Raw genomic sequence first — 19,528 nt, forward strand, 5'->3', positions numbered from 1 at the left:
AACTTGGAATCCCCAGGTGCCCCCTGACTCCAAACCCAGCATATTTCCATTGCACTACATCTAGATCTCCAGGGCCCTTCTACTTTATGAACTACTTCCTCCACCCTACTAACCACCCCCTCTCTGTTCCACCCCTAGCCTATCCGGAAAGGCCAGCGGGACCTGTATTCCGGCCTGAATCAGAGAGGAATCTGACTGCTCTGGAGGATTGCCTATGTCTGCCTCTCCCTGGGCACTCTGCAGTTCCTTGTTCCCTGGACAAGTTTTGGACCCCACAAGAGAATTGTTCCTCAGTCCCCCAGAGAACTCACAAAATCCTGCAGACTTGTCCCTGGCACGCTCCTTCCTGCCATCTCTACCTGTGGCCCGATTCTAGGATTTTGCTGCTTTGTTGTCCTTTGAAACATCACGGCTAGTCAGCCTGCCCTCTTGTCAGGATATTTATTTCTGTTATTCACTCCTTGCCAATTCCTCCCTTCCTCCCCACCCCACACAGATATTTCTACCTTCAATTCCCTCCTTCCTCTGCATAAAATTGTCCCTCATCCTGTAATCCCAGCAGCTTGGGAGGCTGAGGCAGGAGGATCTCAAGTTCAAAGCCAGCCTCAACAATTTAGCAAGGCCCTAAGCAACTCAGAGAGACCCTCTCTGTAAGTAAAATATATTAAAGGGCTGGGGATGTGACTCAGTGGTTAAGCGCCTCTGGGTTTAATCCCCACTACCAAAAAAAATTGTCCCTGGGCTGGAGTTGTGGCTCAGTGGTAGAGCATTTGCCTGGCATGTGTGAGGCCCTGGGTTTGATACTCAGCACCACATATAAGTAAAATAAAATAAAGATCCATCGTCAACTATACGTACATAGACAAAGTCCCTCATTCCTAACAGTTCCATATAACTTTCTGTTTTCCCAGCTCTCTCTTCTGCAGCCTTCATTGGGAATGGACAGGGCAAATGTTGGCAGAGGCCCTGTCCCATTCACAGATCCTAGTCCACAGCCAGCCCTGAGCCCCCTTCCCTGGTTCTTACTGCAGGCCACTGGATGGTCATTTGCATCTCCATGAATGCATGTAGGCTCCTCTCCACTGACAGAGAAAACCAATAAAGTGTGTTTGCCTGAAAGAGTTGCGGTCTCACTTTTCTGGGATGTCCTCAGAGGTCACCTTGCTTCCTAGGACAACTCAGGTGCTCCCCACTTTTAGCTCCATTTAGTACGCACTGTAAGTGCAAGTACTGTTATTCCAGCTGGTAAAGGTATTACCTGAAACTCTTTGAAGAGGGCAATGGGGTCAGGGGTGCAGAGGCACGGATGCAGAAAGTTTAATACCTCCTGGAGGAAAACGCCAAAGGTGGCAGAGAGTGACTGATGGATCGCTGATGAAGCAGTCAGGTCCTAAAATGGGCAAGGTAAAAGTAATCCCAGCAGCTTGGGAGTCTGAGGCAGGAGGATCATGAGTTCAAAGCCAGCCTCAGCAACTTAGCAAGACCCTTAGCAACTCAGTGAGATTCTTCTCTAAATAAAATATAAAAAAAGAACTGGGGATGTGGTTCAGTGATTAGGCACCCCTGGGTTCAATACCTGGTACCAAAACAAAACAAAACAAACAGTCCATAAAAAGGCAGATGGAGGTAGCAGAAGAGAACAGTGGCAGTGTAAGGGGGCCTTGAAGATGGGACACAGGAAGAGTTGCTGAGCTGGGCTGGGGGCAGTGGAGGAAGGAGGCACCCCTCCCTCCTGCTCTAGAGACATCTGCCTGCAGTTAGAAGCACTGCGGTTAAGCCGCTGCACAGGATGTGGGCTGCCCTGGGATGGGAGGAGGGCAACAGCCAGGGGCCTGAGGCCAGTGTGGGAGGGCTCACCCTCAGCTTGCTGAGAGGAAGCAAGAGCATGAATAAACTGCTAGTCCAGCTCAAACCAGCATGCTCTTCTCTCCCTCTGCACTCAGAAACCCCCATTGACCAAAGAGCTAATTGCAAGTATGACCACAGTCAAAAATACCTTTGGTGATTAGCACAAAAGCATGAGCATACTGCACATGCTCAGCCTTGGGCTGTGGCTGCAGGTTCTGATTGCTGGCCCCTGTTGAAGTGTCACTGCTTTCCCTGTAAGCATCAGCATTTAGGTTCAAAGTCTTGATGTTGCCCATCACTAGATACTGATCAGCAGGCTGGTCCAGGGATGGCAGGTGTTGTCCCAGGTATACTTGGTTGTGCACAGTCAATGGAGGACATAGCTCAGCATGATGAAGACAATAATAACAGCTCATATTTACTGAGCACTTACTATACTCCAGAACACTGGGCTTAACCCTTCATAGCTGTTCTCTCTCTCTCTCTCTCTCTCTCTCTCTCTCTCTCTCTCTTTTATTTTTCCCGTGTGTGTGGTGCAGGGGATTGAACCCAGGGCCTTATGCATGCGAGGTAAGCACTCTACCAACTGAGCTATATTCCCAGCCCCTGTTATCCCATTCAATCTTTAGAATGACTCCACAAGATAGATACAACTAAAAATTACATTAAAAAAAAATAGGCTGAGGTTGTGGATCAGTGGTAGAACGCACACGTAGCATGTGTGAGGCCCCGAATTCGATCCTCAGCACCACATAAAAATAAAATAAAGGTATTGTGTCCACCTACAACTAAAAAATATATTTTTTTAAAAATGAAGATAGTGAGGCTACGAGAGGTTAGGTCATTAGCTCAAGTCACAGTTAGTGAAGGGCAGTTCTGGAATCAGCAACCAGGGCTGTCCAACTACGATGCTCTCAATATCCACCCAGTCCTGACTACAATCATAAGAAGTGCTCTCCATCCTGTCAAATGTCCCTGGAAAGATAGATGAACAGATTGCATGTGAAATTAAAATCAAGAGCAGGATTCTTACTTGGGGTAGAGACAGAGTAAAACAGGATAAGGGCTGAGGTAAGGAAGATAAGTGGGATGTCAGGGTTGCAGAAGATCGGAGGGACATGCTTTTTAGAAGGACCACAGATTGCAATAGGATGCTCAGTATAAGTGGGGCACAGTGGATAGAGGTAACATATAATAAGGGAAAGATTAAAAGGAGAGAAGATCAATTTCTGTCACTGGCCAAGATGGAGTAACAAGAATTGAATTTACCCTTCTTCCTGAAACAACTGAAATGAGATGAAAAAAAAAATTAAAACAGTTTTAAAGGCATTGGACAACAGGCAACAGTGGACAATGATCCCTGAGAGATAGGAAACAAGGTGAATCCTAGGATTGCTCCAATTTATGGCCTAGAGATAGTTTCCAGTCTGTGTGGCACAGGAAGGAAGAACCTAAGTAGAGCCAGAGATCTCCCTGACAGAAGCTGAGGAAGATGGGAGGCCAGAGTCTGGAGTTTGCAGGAGAGAGTATAGGAGAAGAAAAATGCATAACAAGAACACCAGAGACCTCAAGAGGACCCCCTGCGGTCTTCATCCGAATAGTGATCAATACATGCCAGAGAGGAAACCGCAAGAGGTTGAAATAATCAGAGGCATGGTCTCACACAGAGCTGGAAGTAGTTGCTATGATCTCATAACTCAAGGGACATTAGCAAGAACTGTGTGCTCACATGACAGAAGAGGCGAGCGATGTCTCTAGAGTCTCTTCTATAAGGTCACTAATCCTGTTTATGACCTACTCACCTCCAAAGGTTCCACATCCTAACACTAACACCATCATCTCAGTGCTCAGAATTTCAACATCTGAATTGCAGGGGTATGGGAAGGCAGGGGTGACGCAACATCCAGGCCATATATTTATGAATAATTATATGCCAATAAATTAAACAGCTTATATGAAATTGACACACTCCTTGAGAAAGCTCCTTGAAGATGAAATAGATATCCTGAGTAGCCCTTTATTTATTAAATAAGTTTGAATTTGTGGTTAAAAACCTTCCCACACACAAAACAAACTCCCAACCCAAATGGTTCACTGGGGAAATTTATCAGACCTTTAAGGAAGAAATAATATGAATTCTATGCAAACTCATGCAGATAATTGAAGAGGCAATACTTCTAATTCATCCTATGGAAACCATACTTACCTGTATTGATTAACTTAGTTGGTTTCATGTGTCAACTTGGGTAGGCCACAGTGCCCAGATATTTCATCAAATATATCTGGATGCAGGAAATAACTTTCTCAATAGGATCCTCAAAGTTCAGGAAATAATGCCAAGAGTTAATAAACGGGATGGCATCAAATTAAAAAGTTTCTGCTCAGCAAAGGAAACAATTCAAAATGTGAAGACAGAACCTGCAGAATGGCAGAAAGTCTTTGCCAGCTACTCTCACGACAGAGGACTCATATGTAGAATACATGAAGAGCTCAACAACTTTACACCAAAAAATCAAATAACTCAATTAATAAATGAATTAAACGGATACTTCTAAAAAGAAGAAATACAATGGTCAAAAATACATGAAAAATTTTTCAACATCATTAGCAATTAAGAAAATGCAAATCAAAAAAACTACACTAGATTTCATCTCACACCAATCAGAGTGGCAGTCATCAAGAATGCAAATAATAGTAAGTGCTGGAGAGAATGTGGAAAAAAGGAAAACTTTTACACTGTTGGGATTGTAAGTTAGCACAGCTACGATGGAAATCATTTGGAGATTCCTCAGAAGTTCCTCTTAAGGAACCACCATATGAGGGGCTGGGGTTGTGGCTCAGTGATAGAGCGCTTGCCTAGCGTGGGTGAGGTACCGGGTTCGATTCTCAGCACCACATATACATAAGTACATAAAATAAAGGTCCATCAACAACTAATAAAAATAATTTTTTAAAAAAAGGAACCACCATATGATCCAGGTATACCACTTCTCAGTATTTATCCTGAAGAATTAAAGTCATCATCCTACACTACAGTATACGGGCATACCCACGTTATATCAGCACAATTCACAACAGCCAAACTATGGAACCAACCTAGACTCCACCAATGAATAAAGGGATAAAGAAAATGGGGTATATGAACACATTGGAGTTTTGTTCAGCCATAAAGAAAAATGAAATTATGTCATCTGCAGGAAAACAGATGGAACTAGAGACCATTATATTAAGTGAAATAAGTCAAATTCAGAAGATTAAGGGTCACATGTTTTCTCATATGTGGAAGCTAGAGAGGAAAAAAGAAAAGAAAAATGAGGTAGAGCTCATGAAAATCAAAGGGAGATCGATCAGTAGAGGAAAGGGCCCAAGGGGTGGAAGATGGGGAGGGAGAGAGAAATGCTGGGGAGTGATATTGGCCGAATTATTTTGTTATTTTGTGTATTGTATCCATGTACAAACATGTAACAACAAATCTCATCAGTATGTACAACTATAATGCACCAATAAAAAAAAAAAAGCAGGAAAAAATAAATATCTGGATGTTGCTATGAGGTGTTTGTTTTTAGATGAGATTAACAATTCTAATCAGCAAATTTTGTGTAAAGCAGATGACCCTCCATAATGTAAATGGACCTCATCCAATTGGTCAAAGGCTTTAAGAGAAAACAGACTGAGGGCCTCTGAAAAGAGGAAATTCTGCCTCTAGACTCTCTTTGGACAGCTAGGACATCAGCTCTTTCCTGGATCTCCAGGCTGCCAGCATACCCTGCAGATTATGGACATGCCAGCCTCTACAAATACATGATCCAATTTCTCCAGGAAACAGAACCAGTAGGAGGTGAATATATGTAGTTGCCTGTTCTTCGGAGAACCCTAATATACCCTGAGAGTTAAAGGAGACAAAGACATAAGAAAACCACAGACCCAAATCCCTTGTGAATATAAATCCACCCCCCATTTTTTTTTCCTTGCCAGTCAGCAACATTTATTGACTTAGGCTGATCACTGTTTCATGAAAACTGAACTTAGCAGGATGACCAAAGAAGGACATGCAATCTCTGCCTTTGTGGAGCTTACTGTCTCACACACATGCAGCCTACACACATGAAAAAATCTCCAACAGTGACCAACGATGCACAAATGAAAATAAATATAGTAAAGATGTGTTCATTAAATGAGGTGCAATGGCTGAAGAGTCACTCAAAGACTAATTCTTTGAAGATGTTGAGTATTAAGCCAGAATTTGAAGAAAGAGGCAAAAAGATGGATGAAGATGAGGAAGGAAGGAAGAATACTCACAATACAAAAGGAAATGACACTGTGGATGTATAATTTTGTCAACAGGAACCCAACTACTGTGTATAACTATAATGCTCTAACAAAAAAATTTTAAAAAGGAAATGACAAATTAATGGATGTAACTTCATTGGTTACCCAGAGAATTTAAACTTTAAAACTATGAATTTGGCCTCTAGCCTCTCCTTTCTTAGTTATTCACTTTATTCTGTGCTTTCCCTTGAATCTATTCTGTCTGTTCTATTCTGTGCAATGCTATGTTGCTATTCTGAATTCAAGTGCTTCTAACCTTAAATGGCATGGTATAGAACCTTCCAACTTATCTGCAGGTCTCAACAGAAATGCCATTTCCACAGAGAGCATTTTCTAGTCACTTAATCTGAAATAGATGTGCCTTACTATTCTCCATCTTGGCATTTCTGTCTTAGTCTTTGTCTTATTTTATAATTATAAGTTTATTCCTGACCTTATCATTTGTCTCCATTACTAGATTATAACTATTCAGAGGCAGGGCATTTGTTTTACTTTTCATTATTTAGCATAGTGTCTGGCACTTGATATGCGTCTCTTGAAATGGAATTAAATAGTACACATTTCTGTGAAAGCCAGAAATCCACATATAAAATTGATTCCAAAATCCAAAATAGTTTTATTTTAAATACCAAATATAAATTGTCTTAACTTTTTTTTTTCAATACCGGGCCTTATGCATGCTATGCAAGTGCTCTAGCAATGGGTCACATCCCCAGTCCGTTTTACTTTGTGTTTTGAGACAGGATCTAAGTTACAAGTTGACCTTGAACTTGTGATCCTCCTGCCTCAGATTCCTGAGTAGCTGGAATTTACAGTTATGTACCATCAGGCCCAAATCTAGCTTCTTTTTATTTTTTTAAGTGTTCTAACTTCTGATGCATACAAAGGTATAACTATATACATGTATAGTTATACATGCTTACTTGACTTACATACATGGTAATATTTTGAGCTTTATCTATGAAATTAATTCAACCTAGGCCTCACATTTCACCTTTCACAATACCTAATTTGTTCATGAGAATTGTTACTCTATCCAAGGTAAAGGAATATAATCCTGGATAAGACTGGAGTACCTGAGGTCTGGGAACAGGATGGTCAGGAGGACACTAGTCCATGCAAAGTGCTTTGGTGCAAATTAAAGAAAGGAGTCACGTCCTCTGGGTAAACACAGCCAAACATCAATTCACACTACTTGTTGAGTGGCACCTGGGAAGGATTTGAGCCCCGACTTCAGGTGCCACTGTGTAGGGCATGACCTGCAGGCAGTGGCAGTCCTGAAGGGTGTTGCTCATAGTGGTGTTAGCAGAAGATGGTGACTTGGCCATTCTAGTGTAGCTCCTTTTCTCGCTCCAAAGGGCTGGTTTGATTCATCCGGATGAGTTCCAGTGGGAAGGATCTCTTCTCACCACTTTTGAAGGTTTAGGTGAAGAGGGAGAACTCTCTGATGGAAGATCAACTTTCATGTCCAAGTGTGTGAATGGCTGTGCTCCCCTGCTACAGCTTCCAAGTGGGCTTTCATGGTTCAACCTTAGAAAGGAACTCGGTGTTGATTCTTAATTCCTAAAAAATATGTCATCAATCTGTCTGTAAGTGGGGTTTGCAATTTCTCTCTCAATCCTCACCAACTTTCACATTATCTCGGTGCAATCTGTATCCAATAAGCAAAGCAAATGCAAATGTGGTGAGCATTCTCCATTATCCAAATGGGCAAAACCGCCTCATCTCTTCATCAAAACCCATCCACCAGGAAATCAGCTCCCTTTCTCAGAGCCACAGCTTTAGCACAGGCAGTATAGAGAGTCTGCAAGCAGGAGAGAGGAGCTGGCAAGAGGCAACCATCAGGCAGCTCCAGCCCTTTTCATTTTTTATTCTGATACAGGGTCTCACTAAGTTGCTTAGGGCCCTGCTAAGTTACAGAGGCTGTTTTTTTTTTTTTTTTTTTTTTTTTTTTTTTTTTGCAGTGCTGGGGATTGAACTCAGGGCCTTGTGCTTGCAAGGCAGGCACTCTACCAACTGAGCTATGTCCTCAGCCCACTGAGGCTAGTCTTGAACTTACCATCCTCCTGCCTCAGCCTCCTGAGTCACTGGGATGACAGGCATGTGCCACCACATCCAGCTGGTCCCAGGAGTTTAACAAAAGTTCTCATCACAACTTTAGCAAATTTAATTCAATAATATAAAAAAGAATAATACATAATGACTGAGAAGAACTTTTCTCAGGAAAGCAAGATTGGTTTAACAGATCATGCTATCAAAATAATTTATCATATGAACAGATTACAAAAAGTAAAATCATAAAATCAACCCTATGGATGCATAAGAAACACTTGACCATTTCCCCACATCTGGTTTTTTTGTTTGTTTTGCTTTCTATTTTTTAATTTACTTTTTTATTTGTTCCAATTAGTTATACATGACAGTAGAATGCATTTTGACACATCATACATAAAAGGAGTATAACTTCTCATTTGTCTGATTGTACATGATGTAGACTTACACAGGTCATGTAATCATATGTGTACACAGGGTAATAATGTCTGATTCGTTCCACTGTCTTTCCTACCCACATGCTCCCTCCCCTCCCTTCACTCCCCTCAGTTTAGTCCAAAATATCACTTTTCTTCTCCCTGCCCCTTTATTGTGCATTAGCATCTGCGTGTCAGAGAAAACATTCGGCCTTTTGTTCTTTGGGTTTGGCTTATTTCACTTAGCATAATCTCCAGTTCCATTCATTTACCGGTAAATGCCATAATTTCATTCATTAAGGCTGAGTAATATCCCATTGCGTACAGTTTCTTTATCTATTCAACTGTTTGAGGGCACCTAGTTTGGTTCCATAGTTTAGCTATTGTGAATTGAGCTGCTATAAACATTAATGTGGCTGCATCACTATAGTTTGCTGATTTTAAGTCCTTTGGGTATAAACCTAGGAGTGGGAGACTGAATCAAATGATGGTTCCATTCCAAGTTTTCTTAGGAATCTCCATGCTGCTTTCCACAGTGGTTGCACCAATTTGCAGTCCCACCAGCAATGCATGATACCTTTTCCCCCACATCCTTGCCAACATTTATTGTTGCTTATATTCTTGATGATTATCATTCTGACTGGAGTAAGATGGGATCTCAGTGTAGTTTTGATTTACATTTCTGTAATTGCTAGAGATGTTAAACATTTTTTCATATATTTGTTGATTGTATTTCTTCTTCTGTGAAGTGACTGTTCAGTTCCTTAATCCATTTATTGATTGGGTTACTTGTATTTTTAGTGTTAAGTTTTTTGAGTTCTTTATATATCCTGGAGATTAATGCTCTGTCTGAGATGCATGTGGCAAAGATTTTTTTCCCTTTCTGTAGGCTCTCTCTTCGTGTTATTGATTGCTTCCTTTCCCGTGAAGAAGCTTTTTAGTTCCCCACATTTATTTTTTGATAAAATTCTCAGCAAAGTAGAAAGAGAAAAGAACTTCTTCAATCTGTTAAAGAATGTCTAAGAAAAACCTGAAGCTAGAGGCTTTTTCCATGGGGCGATCCAAGATGGCGGACTAGAGGGTGACTGCATCTCCAGTCGCTCCAGAACCCAGGATTCAAGAAGGGGAGGCATTGAGAGACTTGGACTAAAATAGAGCCACGGGTGAGTCTCCCCCACCCAGTAAAGCTCAGCCCGGGCAGCAGGCTATTAGAGTAGGGCAGGGCAGCTAGAGTCTTCCCCAGGCAGCCCTGTGCACTCCAGCGGTGGGCTTCTCCCACAGGGCCAGATTCTCCAGCTTCTCGGAGTAGGCCCCCCAGTGAGAGCCTTTCCACACAGAGCCAGCTCCAAGCCCTGGAACCAGTAGCGGGCTAGGGGCAGCTTTCTTTGGAAGCACCGCATTATCAAGTTCCTCCAAGACTTCAGGCTACTGAAGGCTGGGAGGTGATACACTAGAAAACTACAGGGACACTATAAGCCAATAGAGGAAATCTGCAATATCACTCTAGCCAGAGCAATTAGACAAACCCAAAAAATTAAAGGGATACCAATGGGAAAAGAAGAACTCAAACTATCCCTGTTTGCTGATGACATGATTATATATTTAGAGGAACCTGGAAATTCCACCAGAAAACTCTTAGAACTCATAAGTGAATTCAGTAAAGTAGCAGGTTACAAGATCAATGCTCATAAATCCAATGCATTTTTATACATAAGTGATGAATCTTCAGAAAGAGAAATTAGGAAAACTACCCCATTCACAATAGCATCTAAAAAAATAAAATATTGAGAATCAATCTCACAAAAGAGGTGAAAGACCTCTACAATGAGAACTACAGAACACTAAAGAAAGAAATTAAAGAAAACCTTAAAAGATGGAAAGATCTCCCATGTTCTTGGATAGGCAGAATTAATATTGTCAAAATGGCCATACTACCAAAAGTGCTATACAGATTCAATGCAATTCCAATTAAAATCCCAATGATGTACCTTACAGAAATAGAGCAAGCAATTATGAAATTCATCTGGAAGAATAAGAAACCCAGAATAGCTAAAGCAATCCTTAGCAGGAAGAGTGAAGCAGGGGGTATCGCAATACCAGATCTTCAACTCTATTACAAAGCAATAGTAACAAAAACGGCATGGTATTGGTACCAAAATAGACAGGTAGATCAGTGGTACAGAATAGAGGACAAGGACACAAACCCAAATAAATACAATTTTCTCATACTAGACAAAGGTGCCAAAAATATGCAATGGAGAAAAGATAGCCTCTTCAATAAATGGTGCTGGGAAAACTGGAAAACCATATGCAACAGAATGAAATTAAACCCCTATCTCTTACCCTACACAAAACTCAACTCAAAATGGATCAAGGACCTCGGAATCAGACCAGAGACCCTGAATCTTATAGAAGAAAAAGTAGTTCCAAACCTTCAACTTGTTGGCTTAGGATCAGACTTCCTTAACAGGACTCCCATAGCACAAGAAATAAAAGCAAGAATCAACAACTGGGATAGATTCAAACTAAAAAGCTTTCTCTCAGCAAAGGAAACTATCAGTAATGTGAAGAGAGAGCCTACAGAGTGGGAGAATATCTTTGCCACTCATACTTCAGATAGAGCGCTAATTTCCAGAATCTATAAAGAACTCAAAAAACTCTACACCAAGAATCCAAATAATCCAATCAACAAATGGGCTAAGGAAATGAACAGACACTTCACAGAAGAAGATGTACAAGCAATCAACAGATATATGAAAAAATGTTCAACATCTCTAGTAATCAGAGAAATGCAAATCAAAACTACCCTAAGATTTCATCTCACCCCAATTAGAATGGCAATTATCAAGAACACAAGCAACAATAGGTGTTGGCGAGGATGTGGGGAAAAAGGTACCCTCATATATTGCTGGTGGGGTTGCAGATTAGTGCAGCCACTCTGGAAAGCAGTATGGAGATTCCTCAGAAAGCTTGGAATGGAACCACCATTTGACCCAACTATCCCACTCTTTGGCCTATACCCAAAGGACTTAAAATCAGCATACTACAGAGATACAGCCACATCAATGTTTATAGCTGCTCATTTCACCATAGCCAGATTGTGGAACCAAACTAGATGCCCTTCAGTTGATGAATGGATAAAGAAACTGTGGCATATATATACAATGGAATATTACTCCACCATGAAGAATGATAAAATTATGGCATTTGCAGGCAAATGGATGAAATTGGAGAATATCATGCTACGTGAGATAAGCCAATCTCAAAAAACTAAAGGACAAATGATCTCGCTGATAAGCGGATGAGGACATATAATGGGGGGTAGGAGGGGTTAGCGTTAGGGTTAGGGTTAGGTTTAGGGTTAGGGATAAGGAGGGTGGTAAGAATGGAGGAAGGACTGTATAGAGGGAAAATAGGGGTGGGAGGGGTTGGGGGGAAGGGAAAAAAATAACAGAATGAATCAAACAACGTTACCCTATGTAAATTTATGATTTTTAATTAAAAAAAATAAAAAATTAAAAAATTTAATTTAAGAAACCTGAAGCTAGCATGCTTAATGATGAAGAATTCTGCTTTCCACTACATTGGCCAACAAGGAAAGGATGTCTTCTCTCCACCTCTGTTCCAGTGCTGCTGGAGTGTGTAGCCAGCTCAGTAAGCCAAGATACAGACATAAATCACAAAGGGAAAAGTTAGACCATCTTTATTAACAGAGGACATGGTCATCCATGTGGTATACCCAATAGAACCCAATAGGAAAAGCAACTAGAATTAATGAGTGAGTTCAGCAAGTTTTCAAGGTCCGAGATCAATACACAGAAATCAATTTAGTGGATAACCACTAGCAATGAACAGTTAGAAATTGAAAATTTTCAAATACCATATACAACAGCTTGAAAAATATGAAATACTTAGTAATAAATCTGACAAAAGATATGAACATGGATTGGAAGACTCGATATTATTAAAATGTTAATTTTTCCCAAATCAATCTATAAATTCAGTGCAATCCTGATCAAAATCCAGATAGGCATTTTTGTAATAATTGAAAATCCAAATCAAATGCAAGAGCTAAGAATCTAGAACAGTCAAAACAACTTTCTTTTAAAAAAGAATGTAGGGGCTGGGGATGGAGCTCAGTGGTAGAGCACTTGCCTAGCATGTGTAAGGCACTGAGTTCGATTCTCAGCACCACATATAAATAAATAAAATAAAGGTCCATTGGCAACAAAATTTTTAAAAAAAAATTTTAAAAAGAATGTCCTTGTCATTCTACTCCTGAGAATTTATACAAAAGAAATAAAAGCATATATTTTGCACATTGACTAGCACATGAGGGTTCATGGCAATTTTATTTGCAATAGCCCAAACGAAGAAACAACTAAAAAACTATCAATAGATGCAAGGATAAACAAATTGTGGTATATCCATACAATGAATACCCCTGAACAATAAAAAGGAATGAACAATTAATGCATGGGACAAAATGCATGATTTTTCTAAATAATTATGCCAAGTGTAAGAAGCCAGAAAAAAGGGCTACATACATTACTTCATTTATATAAAACTCTAGGAAAATGAAAACTGCCATAACTGAAAGCAGATCAGTGGTGCCTGGGGATAGAGGGGTGAGGAGAAGGATGGTTTCAGGATGCTAAATATGTTTCTTTATCTTGATTGTTGATATTTCACAAGTACATATATATGTCAAAATGTATCATATCTTGGGCTAGGGTTACTGCTCAGTGGTAGAGCTCATTTTTAGCATGCATGAGGCCCTGGGTTGAATCCCCAGCACACAAAAAAATGCGATTCATATTTGAAATATGGACAATTTATTCTTGTCAGTTTGTTTTCTGTTGTTTAAAAGGAAACAGAGAGAGAGAGAGAGCAAACACAAAAGGGACACAAATTTCCAAAAAGCTCAGATGGAGGGTAGTGAGGGTTTCTAAACCTTGGCTTCACATCAGAATCACTATAGCAGCTTTAAAAGACCTGGGGCCCATGTGGCAGTGAGGGCAGAGATGGAGTGAGAATGGTTAATGGTTGCAGTTGGATAAAGGGAATCATTTCTAATGTCCTATAGCACAGCAGGATAACTACAGTTGACAGTACTTAATTATATATTTTAAAATAGCTAATAGGATTTTTTTTTTTTTTTTTTTTTTGGTACCCGGGATTGAGCTCAGTGGCACTCAACCACTGAGCCACATCCCCAGCCCTTTTTATATTTTATTTAGAGTTTAGAGACAGGGTCTCACTGGGTTGCTTAGTGCTTAGCTGTTGCTGAGGCTGGCTTTGAACTCAGAATCTTCTTGTCTCAACCTCCCGAGCTGCTGGAATTACAGACAAGAGCCACCGGTGCCCAGCGCTAATAGGATTTTGAATGTTCACAACACAAAGAAATGATAAACATTTGAGGCTATAAGTAAACCAGTAACCTTCATTTGATTGGTACACTCTGTCTACATGCATTGAAACATGCTGTATCCAAATTTTACAATTATTATGACAATCAATTTTTTTTTAATTTTTAAATTCCTAGGGCTCATCTGCACCCCAGACCTGTAAATTCAGAATCTCTGAAGGTGGCATCCATATTTTTTTAACTCCCTAGGAGATTCCATCATGCAGTTGGTGTTGAGAACTGGTGGATGTGGGATATAAGCAAATTTGAGGAATGCAAGGTGTAAGGAAGCATGCAGGGGATGAAAAGGATTCGAAGTGGAAGGGATGCCCAAGGCAGAGTGTTGAATGGGAAAGGAGGATCTAGGGAGAATTATAGTGGCAGAATTTAAAAGTAGGGAGAAAGCGCAACTACAAATGAAGCATGGGTAAATTTAAACTTCATTCTGTCTCTCATGAAATTAAGGTCTGCAAATATCTTCAGGAAATGATGAGCAGAATCATCTAGGTTTCTGGCTAAGTGGTTGTTGGTCCTCTTCTCCTTTGGAAACCCTGGTCTAGAAGACTCCTACTGTCATTAAACTGTTCTGAAGTTCCCTAAATTACTTGTGTACTCAGAGAACAAAAAAGACAGTACCCCAGCTCTGGAATCCAGGAACAGGTATAAAGGAAACAAGAGCGTAAGTGTTCTCCATTCTTCCTCTAAACCAGAGATTCTGGATTTGGGCTGCTTCAAAATCACCCAGGAACCCCATTCCTAAAGTGGGGCCCAAGAATCCATATTTTTCAATAAATCTCTCAGCCTCCAAAAATTTGAGAAACACCCCTAACCCACTGGCTGAAGATGATACCTATTGAAAATTTCCCAAACCCCGACCCAGTCTCAATCCAGCAGGGAGAGAAGGACAGTGTGTTTTAATTGATGAAAGGTTTCTGATCCAGTTTATCATGAAGAAGGCAGGGCAGGGACGGGTCTTGAGGAAGAAAAGATATGTATGCTGGGAAAGGGGGACTGAAGGAACCTAGGCCAGACCTCCCTCCTCACAGTTCTGGCAACCACTCCACAGGGTCCTAAAGCCAGTCAGACCCTTAGTAGCACTGGGACTTTGTGACACATACTCTGTGAGTCTTGGTGAGAAGTGAGTCCCTTGATGTCTCTGCCACCCCCACTTGTGACATCATGGAAACGTCTTTGTGGCTGGCTCCTAAACACAGCAGCCAACCTTCATCTGTGGTGAACAGCTGAAACAGTGGAAGGCTTGTGATAAGGAACTGAGTGGCAGAGGAGGCTGGTAGGACAGAACTCCCACCCGGGAAGCACCATGGACTAGAAACAGAATGGCTCCCTGAGATGTGGTGGGAGATGGCACTTCACATTGTCGGTGTGGGACAAAGAGAAGAGACGAAGGTGCAGTGACGCACAGTTGGGCAGGGAGGATAAAATTCCAGCCAAGTCAGGACAACTCCCATCCCCTGCCCAAGTGCCTTGAAAAGTGCAGACACCTTCTGAGTTAAAGACGACATCTTTATTGGTTGAGCAAAGGCAGAAGGCACCGTTAATAGTGAGGTTTCTAGAAGCCACCAGTCTCAGGGTCACTTGTTCCGAGCCCAGTTTCCTCCTAGACGGCTGTACTGACCATCATCATGGTCTCGGAGGGGCTAAGAGATGAAAAGGGAGACAGTGAGATAGGGTCAAAGCTCTTCTGGGGAAGGGAGTTTATGCCTGCCCTCTGCAGACACCCTCAGTGATGACTTGCCCTCTAGAACCCTCCCCGAATGCACACAGCACATAATGTCAGCTTCTCCGTGCCCACTCACTCCTCCTCCTGATCACGCGTCCTTCCCCTCAGGGCTCACCTGATAGAGCTGCTCATTCCTCAGTAGAGCTTGAGTGTCTGCAGCTAGAAAAACAAGGGAAGGAGTGTCACTAGGGGCCAGGGAGGAAGGGATAATGATACCCATGAATGCTGCAATGCTGCAGAGGGGTCTGCAGCTGGTCACACCATCTCATGCCCTCAAAAGTCTGCATGAGCAACATGGGTACACAAGTTCTTTCAACATGCAGTGGTAGGACACTGCAAGAATGACTCCCAGATGAGACCAAACCTACCACCAGCCCCATTCTTCAGAATCAATCTCTCTCTCTCTCTCTCTCTCTCTCTCTCTCTCTCTCTCTCTCTCTCCACTAACCTCCAGACAGCCTTCCAGTAGTCTCATGGCCTGCAAAGCAGTAGACTCCCAAAGAAAGGAGCAGAGTGGCAATGATGTCAGCAATGAGAATGCCAGCCAGGGTGCCTGGGTCCAGCTCCACACAGTTCTGGCACACTGCAGAAGGGGATGGGTAGGAAGCTTCCGAGGTCAGGAACCATCTCTGCCTCCTGGGGAAGTCCTAGGATCTCTCATGTCAACACCCAAACTTCAGTGAGATCATACTGAGGGCCTTGCTATATCCACTCTACCCTATCCCAGGGAATTCCCAGAGAGACCCAGGAAGTAATCTCAGATTGGCGGAACCTTAAACTAGGTGATGGGCGTAATTCCTCTACCAACCAAGCCTATGGTAACAAGGCCCCTACCACTCTGCCTTACTAGGTCAAGCTTTCTTTCCCTTTCGGAAGACCCCCCAAATTTGGCTCATACTAAGGGTGACCCCAGCTTATTTAGAGAAAAGATTGGTTCTCAGAAAGTTTCATTTCAGAGGCCCACCATTCCAACTCAATGGGCCCAGGAGGCACATACTTCGATAATATATTTGCACTGTGAACGGATTCTTGGTCGGTTCATTTTCCCCCTTACACATATACATTCCTCGCGGGTCCAGGACGCGTTTTCCCAAGTCCAGATATTTACTGACTGGTAACTCTGTTCCCACTGTGCCTTCTAGCCACACGACACTGGCATTGCAATGCAAAAACACTTTGTTCTCCATTTCCTCCACAGTTATATTTGAGGAGTTCACTAAGGGAAAGAAAAATACCATAATCAGAGACAGCTGTTTGGTCTACGCCACATCCTAGTTCTGCTGGGGATGATTGTGGGAGTGAGGCACAGTCATGGTTCCCAGTGAGAGAAGCAGAAGAGATAAGAGAAAGGGTCCAGAAAGTGAAGTGCAGGTCAGGAAGGACATGAAGCTGTAGTCGAAGCTGAGAGCAGGTCCTGAGGGACTTGGGGCAAAAGAAGAAGCCATGAAGCTGGGTTGATCCAAGAATATGCTCAGACCACTGATGAGAAGGAGAGAATAGATTGCTGCAGCCCCCAGGAGACATGGAAAGGAACAAGAATGTTCCTAGGTTGGGCAGGTCTGCAATTTTTCTTCTAGAAGTCTTGTAATTCTACTTCCCAATCAACTACCACACTATCACTTCAACTTCTCATCCTCTTCCCTCCCCATGATCTCTGTCCCAGAATCCACCAGAGGACTGAGATGCTCACTCCTTAAGCTTTTCCCAGCCTTTAGATGATGGCTGGAGAAGGGAGGTGCTGATATAAACTACCAGCCCAGTGGTTCAGAATTACCAGAGCAAATCCCATGTAAAGATTTTCAGTTGTTTCACACTTGCTTATGAGGAGGGGGACAGAAAGAAAAATTTGTCAAATTTGTTCTTGAGGCTTCACATACGAGTCTCATGGGGAGTTTAAGGGCCAGAGGTAAGTCCAGCATCTTTCTAGATTCGCTGAATTTCTTTGACAGCCTGAGAGCACCTCCACAGCCTACAGAGGCACCTGGAATCTATAACACCCATCCCAGGGAAAAGTGAAATGTATGTTCTCCCTTAGTTTCATATTCAGGGATTTGGATATAAGAAAATTCTCTAGAAAACTCCCAAATAGCTATTTCTCTTACATCTGAAGCAAGTAAGGAGTATATGTGTGCACACTTAGGGAGGCACATGTACATCAAATACTTCACCTGCTACAGTCATGTCTTCCTTGAAATTGTTTCCATTGGAAATGCTGGGCATTCTAGGATTGCTGAGAATTAGGATAACCATTTGACCCAGTCTCCCGAGAGTAAGAGGATTCTGGGACATGGAATTTTCCCAGTTTTCTTTTGTTTGGTGGTGCTGGAGATTAAACCCAGGCCTCACACATGCTAGCCTAGTGCTCTATCCCTGAGCTACATTCCCAGCTCCATTTTCAGTTTTAATTTTTCTTTTTTTCTTTTTTTTTTTTTTTTGAGACACGTTCTCACTATGTTCCCCAGGCTGGTGTTGAACTCCTGGGTTCAAGGGATTCTCCCACCTTAGCCTCCTGAGTAGTTGTGATTCTGTTTTAAAACCAAACTGGGATGAGTTTGATTTTACTGGGTGCAGTGATACACACCTGTAATCCCAGCTGCTACAGAGACTGAGGCAGAAGGACAGCATGTTCAAAATCAGTCTCTACAATTTAATGGGACCTTCTCTTTTTTGGGGGAGGTGGGTACCAGGGATTGAACTCAGGGGCACTCAACCACTGAGCCACATCCCTAGCCCTATTTTGTATTTTATTTAGAGACAGGGTCTCACTGATTTGCTTAGCACCTCACTTTTGCTGAGGCTGACTTTGAACTTGGGATCCTCTTGCCTCAGCCTCCCAAGCCAAGGGGATTATAGGCATGTGCCATTGCACCCAGCAGGACCCTCTCTTAAAATAAATAAAAATAAAAAAGGGCTGTGAATGTAGCTCAGTGTTAGATCACCTCTGGATTCAATCCCCAGCACCACAACAGACCGGGATGAATTAGCATAATACTGACCATGTAATTTTCTCCACACACACCAATCTGCCCTTCCTCTTTCTCAAGCTAAAATCAATTTTTCTCTTAAAGCAATCCCTTGAATCCTGGAACATGACGCCAGGTGGCATAACGATGGTGAAATAAGAGCCCTGAAGGAGTACATATAGCTCTGCTCCCCTTACCAGCACTAGGCTCAGGCACGTATACATACTGAACCATTGCCTACAAAGGCATAAGGTCTTTGAAGAGAAAGATTCAGGGCCAACATGTGCCCTGGCTAGAGTAAGTGGAAGCTAAGCACCTCCTTCCTACATCTCAACCCTGCCCTCCTGACACCTGGGGTGCCTGGCAAATTGGAACAGCATTGAGAAGCACTTTCCAGTGGACCTCACTCCCAGGAGTAATGTCCCTTCCTCCACCTACCCTGGAGAAGCCTTACTTACCTTGATAGAGAAGGGCAGCCAGTATCAGATGGGCCAGGAACCTGCTGTGTTTCATTTTTTGGTGGAATTCATCTAGCAGATAGAACCAGGTCAAGGAACTATCAGCCAGAGTGAGAGCTACCTCCCCCCAAATGATTCACGGGTATACGGAAAAAGTAGAGTGGGGGAGGAACTATAAGATGTCTGCCTCTCTGCTCTCTGCCTTTGATGATGAGAAACGTCAAGACAGGAGTAGGTCAGGGGTGGGGTAAGAAGGAAGCAGTTGCAAACTGCTCTTTCTCTGAGTAGGGAGCTTGGGGCTAGGGGCGGAAGTC

General features: G+C 42.3%; 2 protein-coding genes across 4 annotated transcripts in view; one reads left to right on the plus strand and one right to left on the minus strand.

Moving 5' to 3' along the window:
• Window positions 1-19,528, plus strand: part of CD3E (CD3 epsilon subunit of T-cell receptor complex) — a 137,056-nt gene that overhangs the window by 2,914 nt on the left and 114,614 nt on the right. For 2 of the 3 annotated variants that reach the window (XR_013757880.1, XR_013757881.1), the window contains exon 4: window positions 139-843. Coding sequence is in view for 1 of the 3 variants with exons in the window: in XM_079105281.1 (XP_078961407.1) it covers window positions 139-195 (57 nt within the window). In the remaining 2 variants the exon portion in view is untranslated. Of the gene's footprint in view, window positions 1-138; window positions 1,116-19,528 lie in introns of those variants that run through there. The other variant, XM_079105281.1, reaches the window with a different exon arrangement.
• CD3D (CD3 delta subunit of T-cell receptor complex) lies at window positions 15,556-19,444 on the minus strand. Its single transcript, XM_079105280.1, has 5 exons — window positions 19,215-19,444; window positions 16,791-17,009; window positions 16,242-16,376; window positions 15,909-15,952; window positions 15,556-15,710 (listed from the first exon to the last, which is right to left on the minus strand). Exons 1-5 carry the CDS (start codon window positions 19,267-19,269, stop codon window positions 15,645-15,647), a joined length of 519 nt encoding a protein of 172 aa, XP_078961406.1. The 5' UTR covers window positions 19,270-19,444; the 3' UTR covers window positions 15,556-15,644.

Source organism: Sciurus vulgaris (assembly GCF_902686455.1).
Source record: "Sciurus vulgaris genome assembly, chromosome: 11".
Taxonomy (NCBI): domain Eukaryota; kingdom Metazoa; phylum Chordata; class Mammalia; order Rodentia; family Sciuridae; genus Sciurus; species Sciurus vulgaris.